The following is a 24,699-nucleotide window of genomic DNA, read 5'->3' as shown; positions in this document are numbered from 1 at the left end:
CTGCAGTTTGTAATGGACCGGTGGTAAAATAAGGGAGGCTCCTGAAGCCTTGGGGCTTGTCTTGGGGCTCCCCTGGCACAATGTTTCCTAAATGGGCGTTTAGTAGGCACTTATTAAAGGCTAAAGCTAATGAAGAACCGAATGGTCGACCAAACCCCCAAAGCAAGAGAGACTGGGTCCAACAGAGCTCCCCTTGCGGTGCCCTGCACCAAACAGCCATCTGGGAGAAAGATCCTTTAGTCCCACCACCACCAAACGCTTGACAGCACAAAGGATCCCAAGAGGCCAAGGGAGGGGTCTTCGGAGGGGGGATAGTTTACGCCGGTCCCCATCCATTTTTAGACGTGGGGCACTGGGCCCAGAGAGGGGAAGTGACTTGTCTGGGGGGCTCCAGGAATTCGAGGAGGGGGCTTAGGGCGGTCTGATGGTGGAGGCCGCTGAGCGACCTGTCGCGGAGCTGCGCTTGCACTGCAAGCTTCCTGTATTTATTTAGGGCGAGTGTATATTTGGGGCGGCGCGGAGGTGGCTCATGGAGATGGAGGAGCCCCCGGCGCGGCCTCCGGCGGAGGAGCTGGAACGGGAACCCGGATGCGCGGACTCCGGCCCCCCGAGCGCTCGCTGCCTGGCGCACGGCGCCCCCCAGCGGGCCGCAGGGATCCGGCACAGCCGCGCGCTCACGGGCCACCCCGCTCCCGACAAAGAGCGCGAGTTCCGGGGATACGAGCCCACCGCGCCGGGGCCCAGGCTCATTCTCCCCTCGGCCGCCCCTAGTCCCAGCCGGGCGGGTGGGGAGCAGGTCTGCACGGCCCCCGGGCCCGCGCTGGTGGCGCGGGGAGTGGGCGGGGCTCCCGGAGGCGGGGTCCCTGGGGCGGGGCGCCCCAAGTCCGCGGCCAGTGCACTGTGTGGCTGGAGTCCGCGGAGCGATGACGGCGAGCAAGCGGGTGGCGAAGGTAACTGCATTGTAGGAGGACCCCTTTCTCTTGGCTCCCCTCACCCTCCCATTCCCTCCTCCCTCCATCCCTCCCCCGGCTTTCCGCTCTCCGCTCTCCGAGCGCTTTCGTCTGGGTACCAGGGCTGGCTGAAACCCTGTCATCCACGCCCCCTTCCCAGAGGCGGCATGGGTCTGCGAGAGAGGCCAGAGCTGGAGTTTTGGGAGGGGGGGGCACATCAGGCGGGGGTGTCGCTGGCACCCTGAGCTGTGCGGGGATGGGGATGAGCCAGCTCCCCCCAAACTGGTTTCAGTTTCATTTCTCCTGCCAGAAACTTGTGGTAACAATTGCCTGCGTCTCAGATGCTGGAAGGGTTCCTTGGCGTCTTCCTGGAGCCAGGGGCTCTGCTGGGGGTGGTGGTGGGTGGGTTATGAACAAAGATAACCAAGACAAGGTTCTTGCCTTGGAACAGCCCACTGCCCGCCCCATAATTTGGTACCTACATCGGAGGCCCGAGAAGTATGGGATGCTGAGCAGGAGTCAAGAGCAAGGTTCTTTGGGTATTCTCGGGAGGAAAAGATGCCAAGGTGGACCTGGAGGTGTCCTGCAGTAGGTGGCATGCATTCATTCTTTCTGCAAATGTTGTTGAATGCCTACTGTGTGCTGGCTGCCATTCTAGGAGGTAGGGAGGCAGAGAGGAACAAGAATCCTGCCGTGGTTGGGCATTCATTCCAATCAGGGACACAATTTGAAATGAGATCTGGAAGGATGGGGAGGGGGGCGATTTCCCCCAGGAGGTGGGAAAACCCAGGGAGTTTGGAGGACTGGGGTGCAGCCAGGAGATGGAGATAGAGGGGGAAGGACGAGCAATCCTAGTGAAGTGGGTCTGACACCCTCCAGGCTTTGAGTCTCTCAGAAGTGCCCCTCCAAGGTGCAGAGTGAGGGGCAAGCTTGAGGGGGATGAAGGAGGGCCTGCTAGCCTAAGCCTCTGAGAAGAAGATCATCTCAGATTGGGGCCCCCAGAGCAGGCTCAGCCCAGAAGAACTGAAATCTGGAGGTTGGCAGCAAAAGGGGGCAGAGAGTGTTTCCAGCCCAGTGGGAAGGAGCCAGGAGCCAGTTACTCCACTGGCACCATTAAGCGTTTACATTAGTTATTTCATATAATTCTCCCAGCAACCCTGTGAGATAAGTCATATACCCCCATTTTACAGATGAAGAGGTTGAGGCTCAGAGAGAATAACTTAGTTGTCCAGCGTCACCCAGTCAGTAGTGACGGGGCTGGGATTTGAGCCCAGGTGGGTGGGGCTCCAACCCGCAGGTTCCTTCAGTGGCCTCTGTGCTTTCATTTTCTGTTCCTCTGAGTCAGGGGATTTCCTAACCGGCCTCTCTGAAAGAGCTGTGTGTCCTAGCTCGGGTTTCAACATCCTCAGGCTTGCGGAAAGTTTTGGCAGAACTCATCTGTAACAGATGAAGTCCAGGTGATCCTAGTTATAGTGAAGTCGGGAAATGTCCATTCTGGAGCCTCTCTGTTCAACCTGGGCCTTTGTTCTTGCCAAAGAGTCATGGATGACACTAGAACTATGACTTATAGTAGCAGATGCTTCTAGTTTGGGGTAAAAGGTAAATGAGAGGTGAGAGACACTGGGCAGAAGGTGCGAGAAGCAGTTCGTTGGTAAGAACAGAGATGGAGTATTGCCTGGGAGGTAGGAAACGGGATGGGGTGTGTTTCTATGTTGGGGGGCAGAGAAAGGTCAGATGGGGCACAGTGTTAAAGGCCCCTCCCCAGCTGTGGACTGCATTTGGAGAGCTCTCTCTCTGCCTTTGTTTACACTAGGATTTCTCAACCTTGTCACTATTGACGTTTTGGGCCAGATAAGTTTTTGTGGGATGTTTGTCAGCATCCCTGGCCTCTACCCCCTAGAGGCTAATAGCACTCCCCCAACTTGTGACAACCAAAGATGGTTCTAGACGTTGCCAGATGGGGCAGGGGGTAAAATAACCCCTGGGTGAGAACCACTGGTTTACACCTGTGTGTGTTCCAGAGGAATATGCCCTGCCCTGGAATGTCTGTTTATCTGTTGTTTTTTCCCCAAAAAAGAGGTCTGTTGTCCCACAGGATGGACCCCAAAAGGCAGAGAGGAGTTCCTTGGTCAAATATATTTGAGAAGAAGAAGAATTTGCATGCTGTGGGCTCACATCCTGGAGATACATGATAGTAAAGCTTTGGGAGGTCCTGCAGTAAAGAAATCTGTTTAGCCTAGTGTTGCCCAACGTACTTGACCATGGAACCCTTTTCTTGTAATAACTGTTAACCTTGCGTGGGACACACTGTGCACATTTGCTCTCACTGGGCCTCTGCCTTGGTACCTCTCTGCTCCTCTGCAGCGTGGGCTCCTATTTATGCGGCATGGCCCAGCTCACAGTGTCACCCTCTGCGAAGCCTTCCTGCTCCCCTGCCCCCTCCTTTCCTGTTATGTAGCCACGCATCGTCCACATAATCACGTTGATGTTTCTTCCATGACTCCAATGAAGTTCTCAGGGGCTGGGCCCTGTCTTAGTTGCGTGTCCATAGTGGATGTTCAGGAAAGGGTTGTAGGGAGAATTCAGTGATGTCCAGATGACTGGGCCACCTTGTCCGCTTGTTTCCCTGCTCGGTGTGTGGACTTCTCCCCTGCTGTGGTCCGCCTGAGTCATTTCCTTTCCCCAGCCCCAGTCTGGAGGAGACCGACAGGGACAGGGTGATGTCTTTGCTGCCCACTCTGCTTTGAGCACTGTAAGGGCATGTCGTCATGCTGGACACTCAGTGGATGCTATGGAAGGAAAGGAGGGAGTTAGGACCTCATGACTCCTAGGAGGATGAGAGGATGGAGCTTAAGTACCTCAGTTTCAGGAGAAAGGCTCCCAAGAGTCTTTACTCCCAAGTTGTAAAATCTGGAAGCAGAGACCTTCGTCTTCCCTCCACCTAGTTCCTGCAGAGCTGTGATAAGGCTAAGATCAGATAATTCACTTAAAGTGCTCAGCACCGTGCCAACATATCCTAAACACTTAGTAAATCGGGGCTCGGACTTTGGGGGCTTCTGTCCCTAGGATGCCCTGTTTGAGACTTGGGACAGCTTGCTTCTGGGATAGGGGAGGGGGCTGAATAGGGGAAGCTGGGCCCACTGTCTGCTCGCTGTGCCCCCTGCAGGAGCTGGAGGATCTTCAGAAGCAGCTTCCCAGGTACCTGCGGGACCTGTTCAGCGATGATGCCGACGTCCTGGTGTGGCATGCCCTCCTCCTGCCTGTGAGTGTCCATGGGGATCATGGCCTTGGGTTAGGGTGACTTAGGCCAGGGGCCTGGGCAGGGAGGGTTAGTTAGGACTGGGCAAGAATTTTCCCTGTATTAGAATCTTTTTTTTTTTTTTGAGGAAGATTAGCCCTGAGCTAACATCTGCTGCCAATCTTCCTCTTTTTGCTGAGGAAGGCTGGCTCTGAGCTAACATCTGTGTCCACCTTCCTCTACTTTATATGTGGGACGCCTACCACAGCATGAATTGCCAAGCAGTGCTGTGTCCACACCTGGTATCTGAACTGGCGAACTCCGGGCCGCCGAACCAGAACGTCCACGCTTAACAGCTGCGTCACCAGGCTGGCCCTGAGAATCTTTTTTTTACTGGAGTTTATTATTGGTAGAGGGAGTCTCTCTCTGGATCGATTTCTTCTGAGGTCGAGGCAGGCTGATGAAGGGGCTAAAAGACTTTGGGACTTAGTCAGCAGCCCCTTCCTCAACCAAGCCCCCCACAGAAGCTTCAGCAGACGAACAGCATCAAAAAAAAAGCAAGGAAAAAGATCTCTTGGACCTTTGTCAAGGGGTAGGGATCAACTTCCTGTTTCCCACAGTTGGTAGGACTTGCTCCCTCAGACCTAAAATATATCTTGTTTTCTTTTAAAGATCATGTTTCAGAAAATTATTGCTCCATATGCCAACACAGATAACTCATCTCTGGTATTCTGATTTTTCCCTGCTGTTAGATATCATCTCGATAAAATCTCCCTTTGAAGGCAGTAGTCCAAAGGACCTATCAGAGTGCAAAATCTTTATTTTTTTCATCTAATTATTAGTGACTGAAGATATTTTCTTTTTTTTTAAGGTATGCTTTTTGGTGAGGAAGTTTGGCCATGAGCTAACATCTGCTGCCAATCTTCCTCTTTTTTTTTTTTTTCTCTCCAAAGCCCCAGTACGTAGTTGTATATCCTAGTTGTAGGTTATTCTAGCTCTTCTGTGTGGGACACCACCACAGCATGGCTCGATGAGAGGTGCATAGGTCTGTGCCCAGGATCCGAACCGGTGAACCCTGGGCCACTGAAGTGGAATGTGCTGAACTTAACCACTACACTGCTGGGCCGGCCCCTATGAGGTCATATTGAACCCTCTCAACCACCCCATGAGGGAGGTCATCGTCCTTTTACAGTTGAGGAAATGGAGGCCTAGGAGGTTAAGTGACTTGTCCAAGATCACACGGAATAAAGTGGTGGGCCTGGGAGAAAAGTAAAAATGCTTTATTTAACCCAGAACTTAGAAGGAAGTAGGATTTTCTCCGCTGAGCCTGCAGTGCAGTATGAAGCCCTCTGTCTGGTCCCACTTCTTCATCTTACAGATGAGGAGACGGAGTCCTAGAGGCGCTCACAGCCGCACAGCAAGCTTGAGGCAGAGCTGGGGCGGGTTCCCTGGCTCTCGGCTCCAGGCACTGCCACCTCCTTCCTCCGTTAAGACCCTGGAAGCCCAGCCGGCAGCCCCTGCAGACAGGACACACACACTCCCCATCCTTCTCTGAGGCCTCACCCTTGGCCTTGTCTCTGCTTCCCAGGTCCCAGCTTCCTCTTATTGCTGAGAACATAAAGGCTGAGACATTTTCTTATCTGACCACTAGCTGCCCCACTTCTTATCTCAGACACACCCACAACTGCTATGGTTTCCGTTTGCCTTCTGCTAAGGAAGGGGAGCTCTCTTAAAGCCTTGACTCTGTACTTAAATACGTATGTCATTCTGGCTGTCTTTGTCCTGTCTTCTCCATAACAAAGGTTCTGGAAGGGCTTGGAGCTTTGGAACCAGCCTGAAGGCCCATGTGCTCTGCGCTGGGGTCACCGCCGCTCTGGGTCTCCTCCCTTCTCGGGTGTAGAATAGTGCTCATGTGGAGAGCTGTAGAGTCGACAGCGCTGGGGTCCCACCCAGAACTGCCACTGTGGCCCTGGCCAGGTTCCTTACATACACTGAACTTGAGTTTCCTCGACTGAAAATGGAGATGCTCACAGTCGTGAGTTTCGTAATTCTCACCATAATAGCTGACGCGTATGTAGCGCTTGCCACGTGCCAGGCCCTATTCTAAGCCCTTAACAGAAAGCAGCTCATTTAATCCTCACAGAAGCCATATGAAGAAGTCTATTATTATTCCCATATGGCAGCACAGAGAGGTTAAGTTACTTGCCTAAGGTTACACAGCTAGTGAGTGGCAGAGCCACGATTCACACTCAGGCAGGGTGGCTCCAAAGTCCATGTGACCCCTACACTCTGCTGCGTGGGCTAATGTGTGTCAAGCCCTTAGCTCAGTGCGGCACGGAGTAGGTGCCCAGGCAAGTCTTGAGGTTGCCGAAAGTCCGGAGGGTCTTCCGCTGGCTCCTGGCAGCCTTCAGTGGCTCCAGCCCCAAGTTGTTTTTTAATTATTTACGGTAAAACACACACGGCAGTATTTACCGTCCTAACCTTTTTGATGTTTACAGTTCAGTGGTGCTAAGTACATTCACGTTGTTGTGCAATCACCGCCACCATCCGTCTCCAGAACTTCTTCCTTTCCCCATCCTGAAACTCTGTCCCCATTAAACACTAACTGCATTCCTCCTCCCCTCTGCACCTGGGGACTAATTTTCTTTTTTTTTTCTTTTTGAGGAAGATTAGCCCTGAGCTAACTGCTGCCAATCCTCCTCTTTTTCCTGGGAAAGACTGGCCCTGAGCTAACATCCGTGCCCATCTTCCTCTACTTTATATGTGGGACGCCTACCACAGCATGGCGTGCCAAGCAGTGCCATGTCTGCACCCGGGATCCGAACCAGCAAACCCCGGCCGCCAAAGCGGAACGTGGGAACTGAACCGCTGCACCACCAGGCCAGCCCCCCCGCTAATTTTCTATTTTATGTCTATGAATTTGATAGTATTCTAGGTACCTCACAGAGGTGGAATCATACAATATTTGTTCTTTTTTGTGTAGCTGATTTCACTTAGCAGAATGTCTTCCAAGTTCATCCATGTTGTGGCATGTATGAGAATTTCCTTCCTTTTTAAGGTTGAATAATATCCCACTGTTTGGATGTACCACATTTTGTTTATCCATTCATCCCCTGATGGACATTTGGGTCATTTCAACCTTCTGCTATTGTGAATCACGCAGCTTTGAACATGGGCGTACAAATACCTGTTTGAGTCCCTGCTTTCAGTGCTTTTGAGAATAGACCCAGAAGTGGAATTGCTGGATCATGTGGTCATTCTCTGTTTAATTTGTGTGTGTGTGTGTGTGAGAGGAAGATTGGCCCTGAGCCAATACCTGTGCCAGTCTTCCTCTATTTTACATGTGGGATGCCACCACAGTGTGGCTTGACGAGTGGTGCTAGGTCTGCGCCCAGAATCCAAACCTGTGAACCCTTGGCCACCAAAGCAGAGCACACGAACTCAACCACTATGCCACCAGGCCAGCCCCTCTGTTTAATTACTTTTGAGGAACTGTCGTACTGTTTTCCACAGTAGCTGCACCATTTTACCTTCCCAAGCCCCTGACTTCTTATGATTGCCTCATTTTCTCCATTTCCTCCCCCACGAGCAATGATGTTCTGCTGTACTTGCTAACGGCTTCCAAAGAGAGGATGTCTGTCTTCCTTTTCTATAATTCCCAGAAAGACTTTAAAGCTGAGATGGTCCTTAGAGCTCATCCAGTCAAACTTTACCCATTTTTCAAGTGAGGAAACTGAGCCCTAGAGATGGGAGGCGGCTGGCTCGTAGTTACATAGCAAAGCCAGGATCCACCTTTTGTGACTCCCAGGCCAGTGTTCTTTTGGACTCCACTCTTCCACTAGTCCATGACTCAGTTGCCAAATGATTGCAGGTACCGTCTGTGTTCCCGTTCATGATTCTTCCTAGGAGTGGAGCAGAGGATGCCTGGGATCCTGGAGTGGGGGCGGGGAGGAGGGGAAACTAGACCAAGGCCCTGGGAGGAAAACGATCTTTTCAGAGCTGCCACATCTCGGAACAGAGCTTGACCCCTTCTCTTGCACAGGAGAAACCGCCATACAACCTCAAGGCCTTTAAGCTGCGCATCAACTTCCCCGAGGAGTATCCGTTCAGGCCCCCCACGGTGAAATTCACAACCAAGATCTACCACCCCAACGTGGACAGTGACGGACAGGTGTGCCTGCCCATCATCAGCAATGAGAACTGGAAGCCTTGCACCAAGACCTGCCAAGGTGGGGCTGGGTCTTGCTTAAAGGGAGGGACCAATACTTGGGGTTACAGGACTGATTTTGAGTTAGAAAAGCCCCAAGAGAGGAGATAAAAATTGTGGCTCTCAGCTGAGGCTGCCATCAGATAGAAGGGATATATCCTGAGATCCTGGGCTGGCTCACCTGCTTCTGGCTCTGTTGTGATACCTGGGCAGGTGTGACAGAGCAACGTTGCTATGAATCATGGGAGAGATAAGTAGCTGGGCTGTAGAGGGAAGGGCTTGGGATAAGGAGGCCCAGTGCTCTGTGTGTGGACCCTGGTGAAGTCTCTGTTCCTCTCCAGGGCTCCGTGCCCTATATGACAGTTGAGGGGCTAATAGTGATCATACACATCAGGTAATTAAGCACTTTCAGCACTGTGCTAAGAGCATCACACATCAGCTTCATTTAATCCCCCCAATATCCTCCTGAGATGGTGCTATCATTAGCCCCATTTAACAGATGAGGATGCCAAGGCGTATGAGACGTGAAGCACTTGCCTGAGGTCGTGCAGCTGGCAAGTGGCAGAGCTGGGATTCCAAGCCAGGCTTGGCTGACCCTAGAGCAGGGCTGTCCAGCAGAACTTTCTGCAGTGGTGGAAATGTTCAATAGCTTCACTGCCCTATTCCATAGTCAGTAGCCACGTGTGGCCATTACACACTTGAAATGTAGCCAATGTGACTGAAGAACTGAATTCTTTTTTTTTTCCTTTTTCTCCCAAAGCCCCTACCCCAGCCCCCGTACACAGTTGTGTATTTTTGGATGTGGGTCCCTCTAGCTGTGACACGTGGGACGCTGCCTCAGCATGGCCCGACAAGCGGCGCCATGTCCTCGCCCAGGATCTGAACTGGCGAAACCCCGGGCCACGGAAGCAGAGCGTGCGAACTTAACCACTGGGCCACAGGGCCGGCCCCAAGAACTGAATTCTTAATTGTAGTTTATTATTTTTATTTTTATTCAGTGTCTTCCTTTTCTTCGTTTTTTGATGAAGATCAGCCCTGAGCTAACATTTGCAACCCATCCTCCTCTTTTTGCTCAGGAAGATTTGCCCTGAGCTAACATCTGTGCCCATCTTCCTCTATTTTTTATATGTGGGATGCCTGCCACAGCATGGCTTGATAAGCAGTGCGTAGGTCCGTGCCCAGAATCCAAACCAGCGAACCCCAGGTTGCCCAAGTGGAGGGCGCAAACTTAACCATTACGCCACCGGGCTGGCCCCTGTAGTGAATCCTAATTAATTTAAATTTAGATGACCACATGTGGCTAGTGGCTACCATATTAGACAATGAGCTGTAGAGCCTATGGGTGTAATCAGTGTGCCCCTGGACCAGCTCAGGAGTTCTTAACCCTGAAAGTAAAGATCCTGGGCTGGAGAGGAGGAGTGGTCCTTGGATGAGCTTCAGGGATTCTGTGAAGTGCTCTTAACTCAGAAGTGCATGCCGTGCATATGCGGATGTGCCCTTGCTGGGGACATGGGCCACTGCCTTCGCCGGGTTCCCAAGGGCACCTGTGAAAGATAAGCACCATGAGGCAGTAGTGTTTTCCAATCTTCAGCCTCAGAACCCTTTTTCCCAAATACAAGTTTATTTGGAATCCTAATATCAAACAGAGAAAAACAGTGGTTCTTGCTGGAGAGGGGGTGGGACCTAGAAGCCCCGTGTATCTCCCCCACCCCCAGGATGGGAAGCTTCTCTGGAGCTGTGGGACGCAGTCTGAAAAGCACTGATACAACCAGTCAGGCCTTTGGGCATCATCAGCAGAGAAAGCGAGGGGTGTTTGATTTGGCCGTAGAGTCATCCCAAGAGATGGAACCTCCTTGGGGGTCCCCCAGGGAGAGAGTGTGGCATTTCAGGGGGATCTGGGAGCAGGCAGCATCACCTTCTTCCCAGGACTTTTTCTCTCCATCCTGATATTCTGATGTGGTCTCTCTCCCCAGTCCTGGAGGCCCTCAACGTGCTGGTGAACACACCAGACCTGGGGCAGCCCCTTCGGGTGAGACTCGCTGACCTGCTGATGCAGGACCCGGAGCTGTTCCACAGGGAGGCCGAAGAGTTCACCCTGCAGTTTGGAGAGGCCCGACCCTCCTAACTCTGCTTCTGACCCCTCCCCGTGCCGGCTCCTCTCTGTGTGATGGACAGACACTCCTCATGGACTAGGGGTCAGAGCCCCTTGGTGGCCCATTCCCTTCTCATCTTTTCCACTTTTCCCTTCTTGGGTTGTTAGTCATTCGTTTGTGTGGGGGGTCGGGGAGGGGCCGCGGATACGTGTGTGTGGGGTGTGGACCTTCTCTGGGGTTCACCTGGCCACAGGTGTGCTTCCCCCACTCCCTTTCTCTGCCCCAGAGCCGGGGCAGTTTAGGTTTGCAGAGCTACAGGCCAGCTCTCCGGTGCTCTCCAGTGTGAGAATCCTGGGCTCACTCGTTGCTCCATCTGAGAGACACAGGTCACCTTCCAGGCCAGCTTGCGGGAAGCGGACCCAGCAGCCAACCAGAGTCCCCCCAGGGCCCAGGTGTCAGGGGGCAGAGGGAAGTTGGGGTGGGGGTGGGAGGCAGTGCATATGGAGCGCATCATATTTACAAGTGAGTGCTTTGTTGATCGACTAATCGAAATCAGCTGGACTATGGATGGACGTGCATAGATTTAGGCGCTAAACCTTTTCTCTTCCACAAAGTGAAGAATACAGTCTCCATGCCAGAAATCTTACCACATGGTTTCTAACCACTTGCCATCCCATTAGGTGGCTAGTTCCTGAGGGCCAGGCTTCAGGCTGGGAGGAGTGTCCCCTCTGGCTTCCAGTCCAGGGGGAGCCACAGAAACCATGTGCTTGTCTAGCCATTAAAGTCACAGATGAATTGCGGAGTCTGGCTGAGTGTTTGTGGAGGGCTTGCAGTGGCTTCATCAGGAGGAGGTGAGCTGGGGATTTAGCTGCCATCTAGCAAAAGGTGTGACCCTCCTTCCTGTGAACTGATGGCTCACCCGGCATCGTGTAACCCCAAACGTTGTGAGGAAAGCTGGCCAGGAGGGGCTAGGCCATCCTCAGCCAGAGGGGCCGTCAACACGTCCACAGGGGTAACATTCCCATTTTATAGATGAGGCAACTGAAGTACAGAGTGCCTCAGTGGATTGCCAGGTCCGCTGTGCCCATCAGGGCAGAGCCCACACCTGCCACAGTGCCAAGCTGGCTGGCTTTTGTTCTTGTGATTTTCGTGAGCTGTTCTCAGCAGCACAAACGCTCCAAATGGCTGATGAAGCCGGACAGGCTTATTAGCAGGAAATGATGATCAGCTCAGGGGTTCATCGCTAGTGAGCCAAAACTTCAGCCAGAGTTGGAGGGATTAACTTAACCTGAAGGAAGAACTTTCTGGGTGCAATGGTTCTAAGCTACTGGAACACCACTGGCTTTTCAGAGACAGAATGTGGAGTATCTTTGAGTCAACTCAAACTACTAGCCTAGTTTGGGTGAGATTTCTAGAGAATCTTCTACTCCAGGCCTGGCCCTGGAATTCCCTAATATGGGAGAAGTGTGGAAAGAGGGACGAGAATTGGGAAAACTGCCATCAGTGGCTTGAAATATAAGGTTTATTTTTTATTTTTGGCCACCCCTTATTGACCACTTAGGTGACAGGCACCAGGCAAGGCTTGGTGTCCATTTCATTAGCTCATTTAACCCTCACAACACCTGCACGAGGTTTGAACTCCCCTTATCCCCATTCAGATGGTAAATTGAGGCTCAGAGAGGTTAACTCACTGGCCCAAGGTCACCCAGCTGGTTAGTGGTAAGACCCAGGCCTTTGTCCTTTCCCAAATGCCTTTCACGGTTGCTGAGATCATGTCAGGTGAGGAACTTTGGCAGCTGCGGTTTGTTGTCCTGGAGTGAGAGATGTTCCTGGGCAGGGTAGGGAGGGAGCGCTAAGGGGCCAGACTGGATTTTACAAAAGTACTTTTAATGCAGTTAAGACTGGTGCCACCTGCCCTTGCCTGAGTCCCAGCTGGTCAGCTGGGCGCCCTGCCCAGCTCTGCCCGCAGGGTCAGTCACTCCTCATTTCTTCTTGGTCTTCACCAGTCCCTTTTGCACAAGGCTGCGGTACAGCTCCTGGATGTAGGTGTAGACACATTTGGAGTCAGGCACCGCCAGCCGCACCATGTCATCCACCTCCAGTAGCTGGGCGCAGTCGGCTAGTTTCCTGAGGGGCAGGGGTGGGGTGAGGAAGAGAGAGTCGAAGGTGAAGCAGGTGGGTGCTAGAGGAAGGGGTAGGGCAGCCCGGCGAGGATGAAACCCACAGGATTGTGTATGTTGGAGCTGGGAGGTCATCTGAGCAACTATCCCATTGTACAGACGAGATAACTGAGGCCTGACAGTCAAGAGTCAGACTCAGCTTTGATTCCAAAGCTCATGTTTTCATTGGACTGTGTGTCCTCATATGGGAGCGGGACCCTCTGGTGTCTAGTTCCACGTTAACCCACCCCTTTCACCTGCTAGTCTATCTGTCCTCTGGAAGGCCAGGCTCCTCAGGAAGAATTGGAAGGCCAGAACCCCAATCCTATTTAGTGTTGGCTTGCGGCTGCAATAGCGCCATCTTCATTCAATCTCTGTGTATTTGAGGGCCTACTATGTGCCAGGCATTCTTTTAGGGAAGTCAGCTCTGAACAAGACCAAAACATCCCCACTTTCGTGTCACTGACATTTTTGTGGCAGAAGACAGACAGTAATCAAATCACGAAATAAATAGTACATCAGATGGTGAGAGGTGCTATGGAGAAAAATAAGGCAGGGAAGGGAGATGGTATGTTCCTGTGTTAGACAGGGGCTATTTTTAGTAGGGGGCTAGGGGAAGGTCTCTTAAAGAGAGTAAATCATGTGCACATCTGGAGGAAGAAGATTCCAGGCAGAGGAAACAGCATGTGCAAAGGCCCTGAGACAGGAGTGCTTGCTATGTTTGAGGAACTGCATGGAACTTAGCAGCCAGTCCTCTTTTTCTAACTTCCCAGCTGCTCTTTGGGGCCACGTGCTACTTCTGGCTTTGCTGAGACCGATCATCTGAGCTAAGCACTTTTGGGGCCTTGCTGCCTTGTGCCAGGTACTTTATCACAAGACTACCCCTTGAATGGTCTCATGTACTCTCCTCCATCTTCAACCAGCAGAAGGGGAACTGAAAACTCAGAACATTTGGCTGATTTGCCCAAGGTCAAAGTGAGTGACACAGCTGGGACTCAACCCCAGGCCTGCTGATGCCTCTGGCATCTTTGCCCTGAAGCCAGGTCTCAGCCGTCCCAGCCAGCCAGACCGCGTGGGTGCTGGCAGAAGGAGAAACCAGGGTCCCAGTGGAAATCCTCTCTTGGGGCTGAGACAGCTGGGCTGAAACCCAAGCCATACTGGCCTGGGAGCTGGGGGAGGATCACAGACTGGAAGATTTCGAAGAATCCAGTGCAGTGATCTCGGCTCCCTGGGTGTAGGCCCAGTACTGGCCTCCTGCACAGGAGAGGCAAGCGCTTCACTCCCATTGAGCCTGGGGAGCATGGCCAGGCTCCTCCAGCAGCACAACTGATCGAGCTCAAGCACTGGCTGTTCCCCTCTCTTATCCAAGGATTGCATGGGAATCAGAGGACAGTTCTGGAACAGCAGGGGCAGTGGGATGTGATGGCTGTGGCAGGGCCCCCTTACTTTGCACTCTTAATCTTCACGTCAAACCCTGAGAGAGGTTAAGTCAGCTGCTGAGGGTCACAGAGCTAAGAAGGAGGAGGCAGGACTCAAACTCAGCACCTCAACTCTATTTTCCACCCTCCATCCCCATGCATACCCACCACATACTTCTCACTGCCTGACGCCTCCTGTCAGTCATCCCCATAACCCGATTATTCTGCTTTCCTGTGGCTCTGCCTGGTTGGAACCAAGGCAAGGACAATGACCTGTGTCTCACAGGCCAGGGACATTTGGTCAAGGCCAAGCTGCATGCCCTTCTGATGTTCACTTGGAGCTCTCAGCCCCGACCGGGGGTCTCACTTTCAGATTCTGGTTCTGCCGCAGCCCACCTGTGCGACCTAGGACACCGTGCTACCTCTCTACTTGTGTCCACGCTCCGGTATTATTGTGAGCATCTGATTAGATGAGACAAGGAAAGCACTTAGTAGAATGCCTGGTACCTAGTCTCTCTTGATTCCTATGGCTTATCATCATCTTTAAAGGTGTTTCTGAGCCCAGAGCAGGACATGCCGCTCCCAGCCCGCTAAGCCCCGCACTCCAGGGTGCTCACCCCATCCCTTGGCAAGATAATATGAAAGTGGAGGGATCTTGCGGAACATCAAGTCTGGTGGTTTGCAAATGGCATCCTTGGTGCCCTAAGGCCCTACAGAGATGCTTCAGGGACCATCTTGGAAAGGAGGATTGAGCACTGAGCTGGGGTGCTCCAGGAACCCCCCCAACCTAAAAGCTCCCCCTTTAATCTGTTTTATATGTTGGGCATTCACTTAATATTTTGTTTGAGGAATCTGCTGGGAAAAAAACCCATTGTAAAGCACGGATCACTGTAATCCTCTCATTTTCCCCATGGAGACACGCAGGCCCAGAGACAGGGAGATTGCTGCCCTGGGCTTCTCTGCAGGTTCATGGCCAGGCCTGGGCCAGACGAGAGGGCTCAGCCTCCAGAGCAAGGTGCTGCTAACACCCCCGCTGACTTGTTCCCTGTCCCAGGGCTTTGGAAATGCCCTCAGCTGTCCACTCTGGGGCCTCAGGGTGGCCCTCATTAGCCACGCCCTCTGCATAGTCCTGTCTCTACCAGGTGGCTCAGAAGCCTCTCCCTGGGGCTGGAGAGAACGGGACTCCAGGTATGAGCTCCTTGGGAGCCCTAAGGCCATCAGGGGGTGTCCAGGCCTCACAGGTGGGTAGAGGGGGAGGCCTCTGGCTGAGGCTGGTTTTGGTGCCTTGGTGGTGGGAGTGCCTCCCCCTCCCCCAACAGCCACGTCTTTGCCTCTAAGGTTCTTCTTGGGCCACACTGTTCCTCACACCCCTCCTGACTTTCTAGTACCGCCCCTTTCTCCATCCCAGCAGCACCCCTGGCACCCAGCTATATGAGCCTCAGCAATAAACCTCCCTCCAGGTTCCCAAGTGGATAATAATTATCATCACAACTGTGATATCCTTCCTTATAATAGAGGGACAGCAGCTAAGATCTTTTTGAAGTGTTTGCTGTGGGTTAGGCACTGTTAGAGGGACTTAATTATTTACTTAATTCTCACACTAGCCCTGCAAAAGAGGAAATGTCATGCCCATTTTAAAGATCAGGATTTGGAGGGGCCAACCCGGTGGCCAAGTGGTTAAGTTCACATGTTCCGCTTCGGCAGCCCAGCGTTTCGCCGGTTCGAATCCTGGGCGTGGACCTAGCACTGCTCGTCAAGCCATGATGAGGCGGCATCCCACATGCCACAACTAGGAGGACCCACAGCTAAAATATACAACTATGTACTGGGGGGGCTTTGGGGAGAAGAAGGAAAAATAAAATCTTAAAAAAGTAAAGATAAGGATATGGAGGCTCAGAGAGGTAAAGGAGCCTGTTCAAGATCACACAGCGAACAAATGGCAGAGTCAGAATCTGACCCCAAATCCCTTCAACCACCGTGTCTGAGCCAGCAGGCCTGCCTCTCCTCTGTCCCTTACCCCGCCTGCATTTCCTTTACGGCGCCTACTCCCCTTGGCAGTATATTTCAAGTGCATGTGTGTGTTTATGATCTGTCTCTCCCTTTAGAATGTAAGCCACGGGCAAGCGGGGATTTTGCTGGCTTCACCCACTGCCATGTCCTGAAACAGTTCTTGGTGGTCAAAAAATGTCTAGTGGATACATGAATGTGTGGCCACAGCCTCTATCTGAGCATCCTATGACCTCGCCCTAATGTAGCACTTGCCTTAGGCGGCCCCCGAGCTCCCACCCGACTCTGCCATCCATGGCTGTGGCTTACTCTGCCGTGGAGAACGCCAGGGTGAAGTTGTGCCGGCGCTGCGTGGGGTCCAGCGCCGTGTAGTCAAAGGCATCGGGGAAGAACTTGTGGATGAGGGCGCAGAAGGCCATGCCGCTGCTCCAGCTTGAAGAGAAGTTCTGGATGTCCACGTGCTGCGGGCGAGAGGGGCCCAGAGCACGCCTTGGTGAGCCTCAGGCCAGAGGGCCTGGACTGTGCCCCTCTGAGCCTCCTCCTTTCTGGGCTTTGTGCCACTCAGACCCTCCCTAGCACTGCTGCCCTGGGGAAGGGTCCCCTGCCCCACCGTGTGACCCTGTTCCATGCCCACCTCGTATTTTTTGGTCATGGCCCGGCACCACTCCAAGAGCATGTTCTTGACACCGCCAATGGCTGCCCCAGCTGCCTTGGTGTTTCGGAACAGGGCTGTGGTGCCCGAGGCTGCCCTGTAAGGGGAGAGGTGGAGATGGCCAAGCCAGAGAGGTGGGAAGCCATGGAGGGCCCCATCAGGGAGGACTCCCAGCCCCAGATGTCAGTCCTCCCACCTCGGCCTGGGCTGTTCCCACTGCCCCACCGTCCTCCCGCAGACCAACCAAGGTTCCCAGGGAAAGCCCAGCCCAGCCAGCTCCTCGCCTGCATCTTACCCGCCAAACTTGTCCACGATGGCTTTGCGGTTCTGTGCACGGGGCCCCCGGGGCCGGGCAGGGGCTGACACCCTGCGCTCAGGTACCTTCTCCTTCTTCTTCTCCTCCTGTGAGGGAGGGGGCTCCTTGGGACTCTGGGGCACATCGCTGGGTGAAGACTCACTGCATGGAAAGGTTCAAAGATGTATGAGAGGGCCTGGGGCCAGCCACTGCAGGGTACCGGCAGGGAGGGCAGAGGGCTGGCTGAGCGGGGGCGGTCCCTACAGTCTGAATGAGGCTTACAAAGTGGGGCCCCTCCTCTCAGCACACATTTCCTCTGTGCCCAGCACTGGGAGGGGGTTGGGAAGGAATAATGAGGCTCAGGTGAACTTTGAGGAGCATGTGGGCTGGTGAGATGTGTGGCCAGAACGAGGATTAAGTCTGAGGTCTGACCTGAGTTTGAATCCTGGCTTTGCCTCTTATTTGCTGTGTGATCTTGGGACTGTCATGTCACTTCTCTGAGCCTCAGCTTCCTCATCTGTGAAATGGGGGCCAGGATACCTGCCTGACAAGGTGGTTCTAAGGCCTGAGTAAGAAGGGGAATAGAGAGCTCCCCTCCGTGCCCGCCACATGACGGCCTGGGTGCTCAGTGAGTATTCCCTGGTTATCTTTCCTTAAGAAAGTGACACGAAGGTGAATTTGAGGTCAAAATAAAGGAAGATTCTTCTGTCGACTAAAGTGCAATGGCAAGAATAAGGCTCTCACTTTATCCAGTATCCTCCAGGCACCAACCACTGTGCTAAGTGCCTCACACACATTACGTCATTTAAGCCTCATAATAATCCTATGAGGTAGGTACAATTACTGTGCCCACTTCACAGATGAGACGTGAAGTGACACAGCCAAGGTCACACAGCTGGTAAGTGGCAGAGTCTGTCCAGACTCAGGCTTTCTGCTCATGCTTTTATGAATGGATGATGCTGATGCCATGGAAACATGCTGAGCGGTAAGATGAGGAGACCCTAGGAGGAGCTGTCAGGGATGCTGAAGAGCAGGCTGCAGCAGTGGAGGGGGAGGTGGGCCAGATATGTCCCATGCTCCCTTTTCTCCCATGCTCTGGCTCCTCTGGTTTCCTGGGCTCTGCCCTGGGATGGGAGGCTGAATGCAAGGAACACAGGAATAACTTGAGATTGGGAGCTGGGGAGGCCCTGACCCAGGTGATGGCAGCCTTTAAAGGGAGCGGGTGGTAGGAAGAGTCAGAGCTGGGGCCCAGAGTTTGACATTACCTGGCTGAAGGACTGGTCTCTCCAGAAGCCACGGTATCTGGACCCAACCCATCTGGAGGAAAGGAGTGGGAGGGAGGGAAACTGGAGCTACCCATGATGCACTTCCTGCCCACCCCGTCAGGGTAGCCCCTGCAGCATCCCGTGGGCTCCTGGGCTCTCACTCACCTGGGCTGGTGCCGTGGCCCTCCTCCGTGGGGCTCTCGGGCCACTCCTCAGGGGAGCTGGGCATCACTCCTGCCCCTTCCTCTGACTCTCTCTCCTCCCCCTCATCCTGCTCCTCATTAGGACTGCCTGACTCCTGGAATGAACATGATCTGCGTGAGCTCAGCCACACAAGGACATGCCCCAGACTTTGTGAGGACTTCGGAAAGATCTGGAAACCTGAGGCCACAGTGCTGCATCCCCCATCCCTGGCTTTTGATATCAGTGGGAAAAAGACTAGACTTTCCCAAGGGAATAAAGCAGGGGAGGCTTGCTTCCTGGGGTGCAGGGGACTCTAGAATGTTGTGGGGGCCTCCTCCCTCCTCTCCTCTGCCTCACTCACCACCTCCTCCTTCACATCAGCCTCCTGAGGTTCAGCCTTGGCCTCATCTTCCACAGCAGCCTTCTTCTGAGAGTCTGCCTGGGCCTCTGGGACATGGGCTTTCTCCTGGGCTTCAGCCTTGGGCTCCTGTGTTTTGTCGCTCTCCTGAGAGGCTGCCGCGGCCTCCTCCTGCTCCTCAGCCTCCCTAGCTCCAGCCTTGGGCTCCTGCTCCCCAGCGGCCTGCTTCAGCTCAGCCTTGGCCTCCTCATTCACGTCAGCTTTCTCCCTAGATTCAGGCTTGGCCTCTTTCTCATCAGCCTTCTGCTTCTCAGAGGCCAGCATGGTCTTCTCTTTTCCCTCAGCCTGCTTGGGTTCAGATTTGGTCTCTTCTTTCCTATGGGTCATCTCCTGAGGAGCCGCTGTGGCCTCTTCCTTCCCACCATCTTCCTTCTGAGGTTCGATCTCCCCTTTGGATTCCACCTTGACCTCACTCAACCCATTTGCTTCCCCCTCGAATTCAGCTGAAATGCTGTCCTCGTTCTCGGCTGGTGCTCTTTCCTGTTTTCCTGCCTCATCTGGGGTCCCCTCTTTGACAGTCTTCTCTGCTGTGCCTTTGGCCACCTCCTCTGCAGAGGCTTCACCTCCCAGCGTCCCTGGGGCCTCTGCAGTCGGGGAGACGGTGGTCCCGTCCTCAGAGGGCTTCCCTTCCTTCTGCTCCATCTCTGGAAAGAGAAAAGAAGCAGGCGTGGTCATGCCCCATCCTTGTGTGGAGTCAAGTCCCCACCCTCCAAGCGCTGGCCCGGGAATCTGGAGGACTGCCGTTCGCTTCTGGGTCCCCCCACTTGGATATGTGACATGAGCACCCACGTTCCCTGTGGTAAAATGAGGGGATAGAGCACTGCTTCCCCAAAGGTGAGGTGTTGGGCCACCGTGACCTGAGGTTGGATGGAGTTCACCGCCCCTCTGCAGACTGTGGCTTGGGCTTTAAAGAACCTTCGATCACATAATGACTTTTCAATGATTTTGCCTCTTTTGGATCAAAGCCAAGGAGGCAGTTACAGTTTGAGCCTCACATCCTGGAACGCCCGTGGAGCAGTTGCTCGTCTCCCCTTTCCTCGGCGGGAGCTAGCCTCCAGCTCAGAGCCCAGGGCAGGCAGGAGTATCCAGATAGAATTTAATAACACTTTAGTTTCCATTGTATTTACTTTTACAGTTACTTTCTATTTTTGGCCAGTGATATGGAGTTTCCATTTCCAGTTGTGGTATAAAGTTTCGTTTAAAACTGTTTATTGGATTTTAAAGTAAGTGAATTCAAAGGAAGACATTCAGGAAAGCAGACTCCGGATGGCAGAGATGCAGCTAAATTACGGAGGTGGTGTAAAAAGGCCTGAAATTTGGGAAACCCTGGGCCAGTTGGTCTCTGGGTCTCTGCCTGCTCTGCCACTCGGTGGTTCTCAGGAAAGGTGGGCCTGGGCATGGAAGAGTTTCCTTTGGTGAAGAATGAGAATGTATTTACTCTCTCTAACCTCTGTGGGGAAATCTGACCTTCCAACTCCCGGGCAGTGTGGCCGGAGAGGGCGATTATGACGCCTTAATTTGGAGTTTCCTAGTCAAGTACTGTATATACTGTAGGATCTACAAAAACAGGTGTGCGGGAGAACAGGGCCAACTCCTTCATCCCCCTGCCCTTCTTGGGGGTCTGTTTACTAAGAAAACAATCCCCAAATAGGGTTCAGGGCATGACTCAGGCAGTAAAAGAAGTAGACACTCCAGTCACTGTCTAAAAATACCTCCTGCCCTCTGCAGTGCCATCCTTCTGGGTGACAGTACCCAGGGCACCTGAGTAATTGGGACAGAGGCAGGAAGACAAGCAGGTGAGGGGCAGGGCTCTGTTCCCACCATGCACTCAGGTCTTACTGCCCCCCAGACCAGAGTCCTGAAGTCCCTGGATTAGGTGCCCCCCATTTCCAAGGAAGCAGGCTGGGATTTGCAAAGATGCTCACATTGTCCTCCAATTCCCCCCTCCTACTCCTCCCCCACCAACCCCTCACACCAGAGCCCCTTGATGGTTCAGCTGCTCCAGCATGTATTAAAGTCAGAGGGGAACAAATAAGCCTGGGAGATGGAATGGGATCAGCAGGGAGCCAGGAGGCCATGGAGCTGGCCTTGATCCCCATCTCCTAATCACTCACTCTGAGACATCAGCAAGTTCCTTCCTCTTTGGGCCTCAGTGTCCACTGACAGTGACAGGATTGGTCTAGATCAGGTTTCCTAAACTCTGTTCTGTGGAAAACTAGGGACTCCTTAAACATTAACAGGGGCTAGGGGATGTGTATTCTCTGGCTAAGGCTGTTCCAGAAACAGACATATACAACTTCACACAGATATACAAGTTCCAGATCAATACAACTTCATTAGCACTTAAATAGATTCCATATACCCCACAGTAAGGAAACCTTAACATTGTTTAGCTTTATTTAACTCACTTTCCCCCAAACCTATCTGACCATGGATCTTTTTTCCCTTTGCTTCCTTTGCTTTCTTTTCTTCCTTTCTTTCTTTTTTCTTTGTGAGGAAGATTGGCCCTGAGCTAATATCGTCCTCTTTTTGCTTGAGGAAGATTGTCACTGAGCTAACATCTGTGCCAGCCTTCCCCTGTTTTATGTGGGATGCCACCACAGCATGGCTTGACGAGTGGTGCTGGGTCTGTACCCAGGATCCCAACCCTTGAACCCCTGGCCATGGAAGCAGAGTGCGAGAACTTAGCCACCACGCCACTGGCCTGGCCCCTGCTTTCTTTTCTTTTTGCTTTGTTTTTCCTGAGGAGCATGTACCACCCTCCTCAGCAATGCCGTGTTTGGCAGAAGAAGATACAGCAAATGCTCATCTAAATGATCCACACAACGTCTCCCTGCGTGTGTTCTAGTTTGGAAAACGATATGGAGAAGTGGTGAGAATCGCTCATTCTGGAGTCTTCCCACGATGGGATCCCGGCTCCCACTCTTTCCTAACTGTGTGACCTTGAGCAAGCTACCTGCCCTCCTGCATTTTGATTCTGGAAATAGAAATTGGGATGGTGGAGGGTTAAAGAAGCCAATGTGTAGAAAGGATTGTGAGGCGTGCCCGGCCTGGAGGGAGCGCTTGGTACACATCTGCTCGTATGGTGTGGGTTGGCCTGTGCCCAGCCCTGTGCCAGATTAAGGTCCTGACCCAGCCATGAGGGCATTTAGTTGGTAAGACAAGCCAAAGAGAGCGGAACACCAGTAAGATGATAACAAGCCCTTTTTATACCTCAAAGTGTAGTAATCGGCTAAGACATAGCTGAGAGTTGCAGCCGTCTTTCCCTTCATCGACAGGTTACACACCTAGGGTGGTGGAGAAGGGCAGGCGTGCACATGCACACACACACGCACATCCTGCGTGTTTGGCCATCCTGTGTGTTCATCACCTCTGCTTTCCACCCTCCAGGCTTGTCATAAATAGACAAGGAGTGAAGACACTCAGAATGCTGAGAAACCAGATAACATCACCCACCCCAGCATTAACAATTCTATAGCAATTTACAGCTTACGCTGCAGTGCCCTGCTTCATCTCACTGGTTCTTCGGAATAGGGATTATTGGCCCGATTTTACAGATTAGGGGTTTAAGGCTCGGGGAGTTGAAGTCCCTTGACTAAAGTCATAGGACAATTAAATGTCCAAACTACACCTAGAACCCAGGTCTCCTGACAACCCATCCAGAGCTTCTGCCAAAGATGCTGCTCCCACCAGCTCCTCAGACAGTGTCCCTTCAAAGGCTCCAGCCCAGAGTGAGGGGCACCAGGCTGGTAGGGGGGCAGTCAGATATGGCTGAGGAGTTCAGCTCGCTTCTTGTTTTTTTTTTTTTGGAAGATTAGCCCTGAGTTAATATCTGCTGTCAATCCTCCTCTTTTTGCTGAAGAAGACTGGCCCTGAGCTAACATCCATGCCCATCTTCATCTACTTTTTATGTAGGATGCCTACCACAGCATGGCTTCCCAAGCGGTGCCATGTCTGCACCCGGGATCTGAACCGGCGAACCTGGGCCACTGAAGCGGCACATGTGCACTTAACCACTGCGCCACCAGGCTGGCTCCTCAGCTCTCTTCTAAGTGCACAGGAGGCCCTTCCTTCCTCCTCTCCGCTTTCCTTCCTCCTTCATCCCCAGGAGACCTTCATACCATCCCTGCTGTGTGTCCAAGCAGCACTATAGACAGCTCCCTTTTCCCTCTGCCTGTTTCTTTTGGTAGAGCCAAAGGAAGAGAACCCAGGAGCCTAAGTTCCAAGCCCCAAACAGCAGAGACGACACTCGAGGGTTCTGCTGATACCTCCACGACCCACTGCCACCCAATCTGTCTTCCGGTGGTCCTGAGGCTTCCACTATCCCCCTCCCCAGCCAGGGACCCTCCCTTGGAGAGGCCACATTGAACTGCTTAGAGAGTCTCCCTCCCAACTCACCTGGACTGGTGAGACCTGCAAGGCCCTCTCTACCCCTGTCAGGTCCTCCTCATGGACTGCCACCTGCAGGCTACTCTGCAGGTGATCTCAAGTTGCCCAACACCCCAGGGCTGAGTCCGTGACCTCTGACATCTAAAGAGAGGGCACAGTGGTGGAGAGAATTAGAAAGGAGCCTGGGGGCCAGCCTGGTGGCTCAGTGGTTAAGTTCACATGCTCTGCTTCGGCGGCCAGGGGTTCACTGGTTCAGATCCTGGGCGCAGACCTACGTACCGCTTATCAAGCCATGCTGTGGCAGGTATCCCACATATAAAATATAGGAAGATGGGCACAGATGTTAGCTCAGGGCCAATCTTCCTCAGCAAAAAAAGAGGAGGATTGGTGGTGGATGTTAGCTCAGGGCTAATCTACCTCAAAGAAAAAAAAAATAGAAAGAAAAGAAAGTGCCTGGCCCGTTGTCACTACTCAATAAGTATTTGTAAAAAAGAAAGGAACCTGGATTTCTCCAACCACGAGGCTCTACTTGGAATCTCTGGCCCTTGGAAGGTGGGAGGTGGGAGGTGGGAGGTGGGAGACAGGTTGGCAGAGGGAGGGGGGCAGTTAGAAAGGGGCCCAGGGCTTTTCCTACCTGTGGGGCTTCTGCCTGGGGGCTTGGGAGCGCTTTCCTTCCTCTAGCTGAGCGGCCTCACTCCCAGGCTGCCTTTAAGCCGGTAGCCTCTAGCCCCTGGCTCTTCCTTCCCCCGCCCCCCACCCCACCTTCCTCCCCGCTGTCCCCCCTTCAAGAGCCTTGAGCCACTGAAGACCATTGTTTACTACTCTGTTGGTACAACACTTTCCCCTGGCCTGGGAGGCTCAGATTTCCCAGGAAGGTCTGACAGGTGGCACCTTTCAATCATAGTGAGTCCCTCCCGCCCTGACCCTGGCACCATCGTCCTATGGTCATCTTTCTTCCCAGTGTACTCGCCTGGCCTTAGTAACCCTGGAAACCATCTGCAGGCCCATGTGGAACATGGTCCACCAGCCCTCTGGCCTCCCCTACCTATCCAGAGACCAGGCCAGTCTTCCTCTGCTCCTTTCACCCCCTAACCCCGCTATGGTCCTTTAAATAGTCCCTTTTGCACTTTCTCAGACAAAAGCAGCTGCTGAAGGGTGGGCTAAGGAGGGGCTGAATGGAACAGCTGCTGACTTGGGGGATGTGTCTCGGGGATCACACTGGAGAGAGATTTGGGGTGGGGAGGGGCGAAGAGAAGGATGATGGCCCAACCTGATGGATTGCTGGGCTCGGAGTCTAGAAAATACAAAACTGAGCTCTATTTTGAGCCAAAGTGACTGGCACACAGTAGGCTTTGAACAAATTTTTGTACTAAATTGAGATTTTGCTCAGAAAAAACAAAACAAATCTTTACCTTCTCTATGTGT

The 24,699-nt window shown here is 53.0% G+C and overlaps 2 protein-coding genes across 7 annotated transcripts; one reads left to right on the top strand and one right to left on the bottom strand.

Moving 5' to 3' along the window:
- Window positions 1–677: 677 nt before the first annotated feature.
- UBE2L6 (ubiquitin conjugating enzyme E2 L6) lies at window positions 678–11,288 on the top strand. Of its 5 annotated transcripts, none has more exons than XM_070487805.1 (4): window positions 678–950; window positions 4,117–4,212; window positions 8,231–8,417; window positions 9,156–11,288. In XM_070487805.1, the coding sequence occupies exons 1-4, from the start codon at window positions 924–926 to the stop codon at window positions 9,320–9,322; spliced, it is 477 nt and encodes a 158-aa protein (XP_070343906.1). In that variant the 5' UTR covers window positions 678–923; the 3' UTR covers window positions 9,323–11,288. The 5 variants fall into 5 exon arrangements, with proteins under 5 accessions (XP_070343906.1, XP_014683316.1, XP_070343905.1 ...); XM_014827830.3 differs by having other exon boundaries at window positions 690–950; window positions 10,369–11,288; XM_070487804.1 differs by lacking the exon at window positions 678–950 and adding an exon at window positions 1,290–1,538 and having other exon boundaries at window positions 10,369–11,288.
- Window positions 11,289–12,354: 1,066 nt separating this feature from the next.
- Window positions 12,355–24,077, bottom strand: SMTNL1 (smoothelin like 1). 2 transcript variants are annotated; one of them, XM_044749904.2, is made up of 9 exons: window positions 23,909–24,025; window positions 23,284–23,415; window positions 18,829–19,529; window positions 18,450–18,582; window positions 18,285–18,336; window positions 17,020–17,181; window positions 16,707–16,821; window positions 16,382–16,533; window positions 12,355–12,615 (listed from the first exon to the last, which is right to left on the bottom strand). In XM_044749904.2, the coding sequence occupies exons 3-9, from the start codon at window positions 19,525–19,527 to the stop codon at window positions 12,471–12,473; spliced, it is 1,458 nt and encodes a 485-aa protein (XP_044605839.1). In that variant the 5' UTR covers window positions 19,528–19,529; window positions 23,284–23,415; window positions 23,909–24,025; the 3' UTR covers window positions 12,355–12,470. The 2 variants fall into 2 exon arrangements, with proteins under 2 accessions (XP_044605839.1, XP_044605838.1); XM_044749903.2 differs by lacking the exon at window positions 23,284–23,415 and having other exon boundaries at window positions 23,909–24,077.
- Between the last annotated feature and the right edge of the window lie 622 nt (window positions 24,078–24,699).

The sequence above is a fragment of the Equus asinus genome, chromosome 17, assembly GCF_041296235.1.
Source record: "Equus asinus isolate D_3611 breed Donkey chromosome 17, EquAss-T2T_v2, whole genome shotgun sequence".
Taxonomy (NCBI): Eukaryota; Metazoa; Chordata; class Mammalia; order Perissodactyla; family Equidae; genus Equus; species Equus asinus.
Note: the sequence above shows the minus strand (reverse complement) of the source record. Positions and strands in the feature narration are given on the sequence as shown.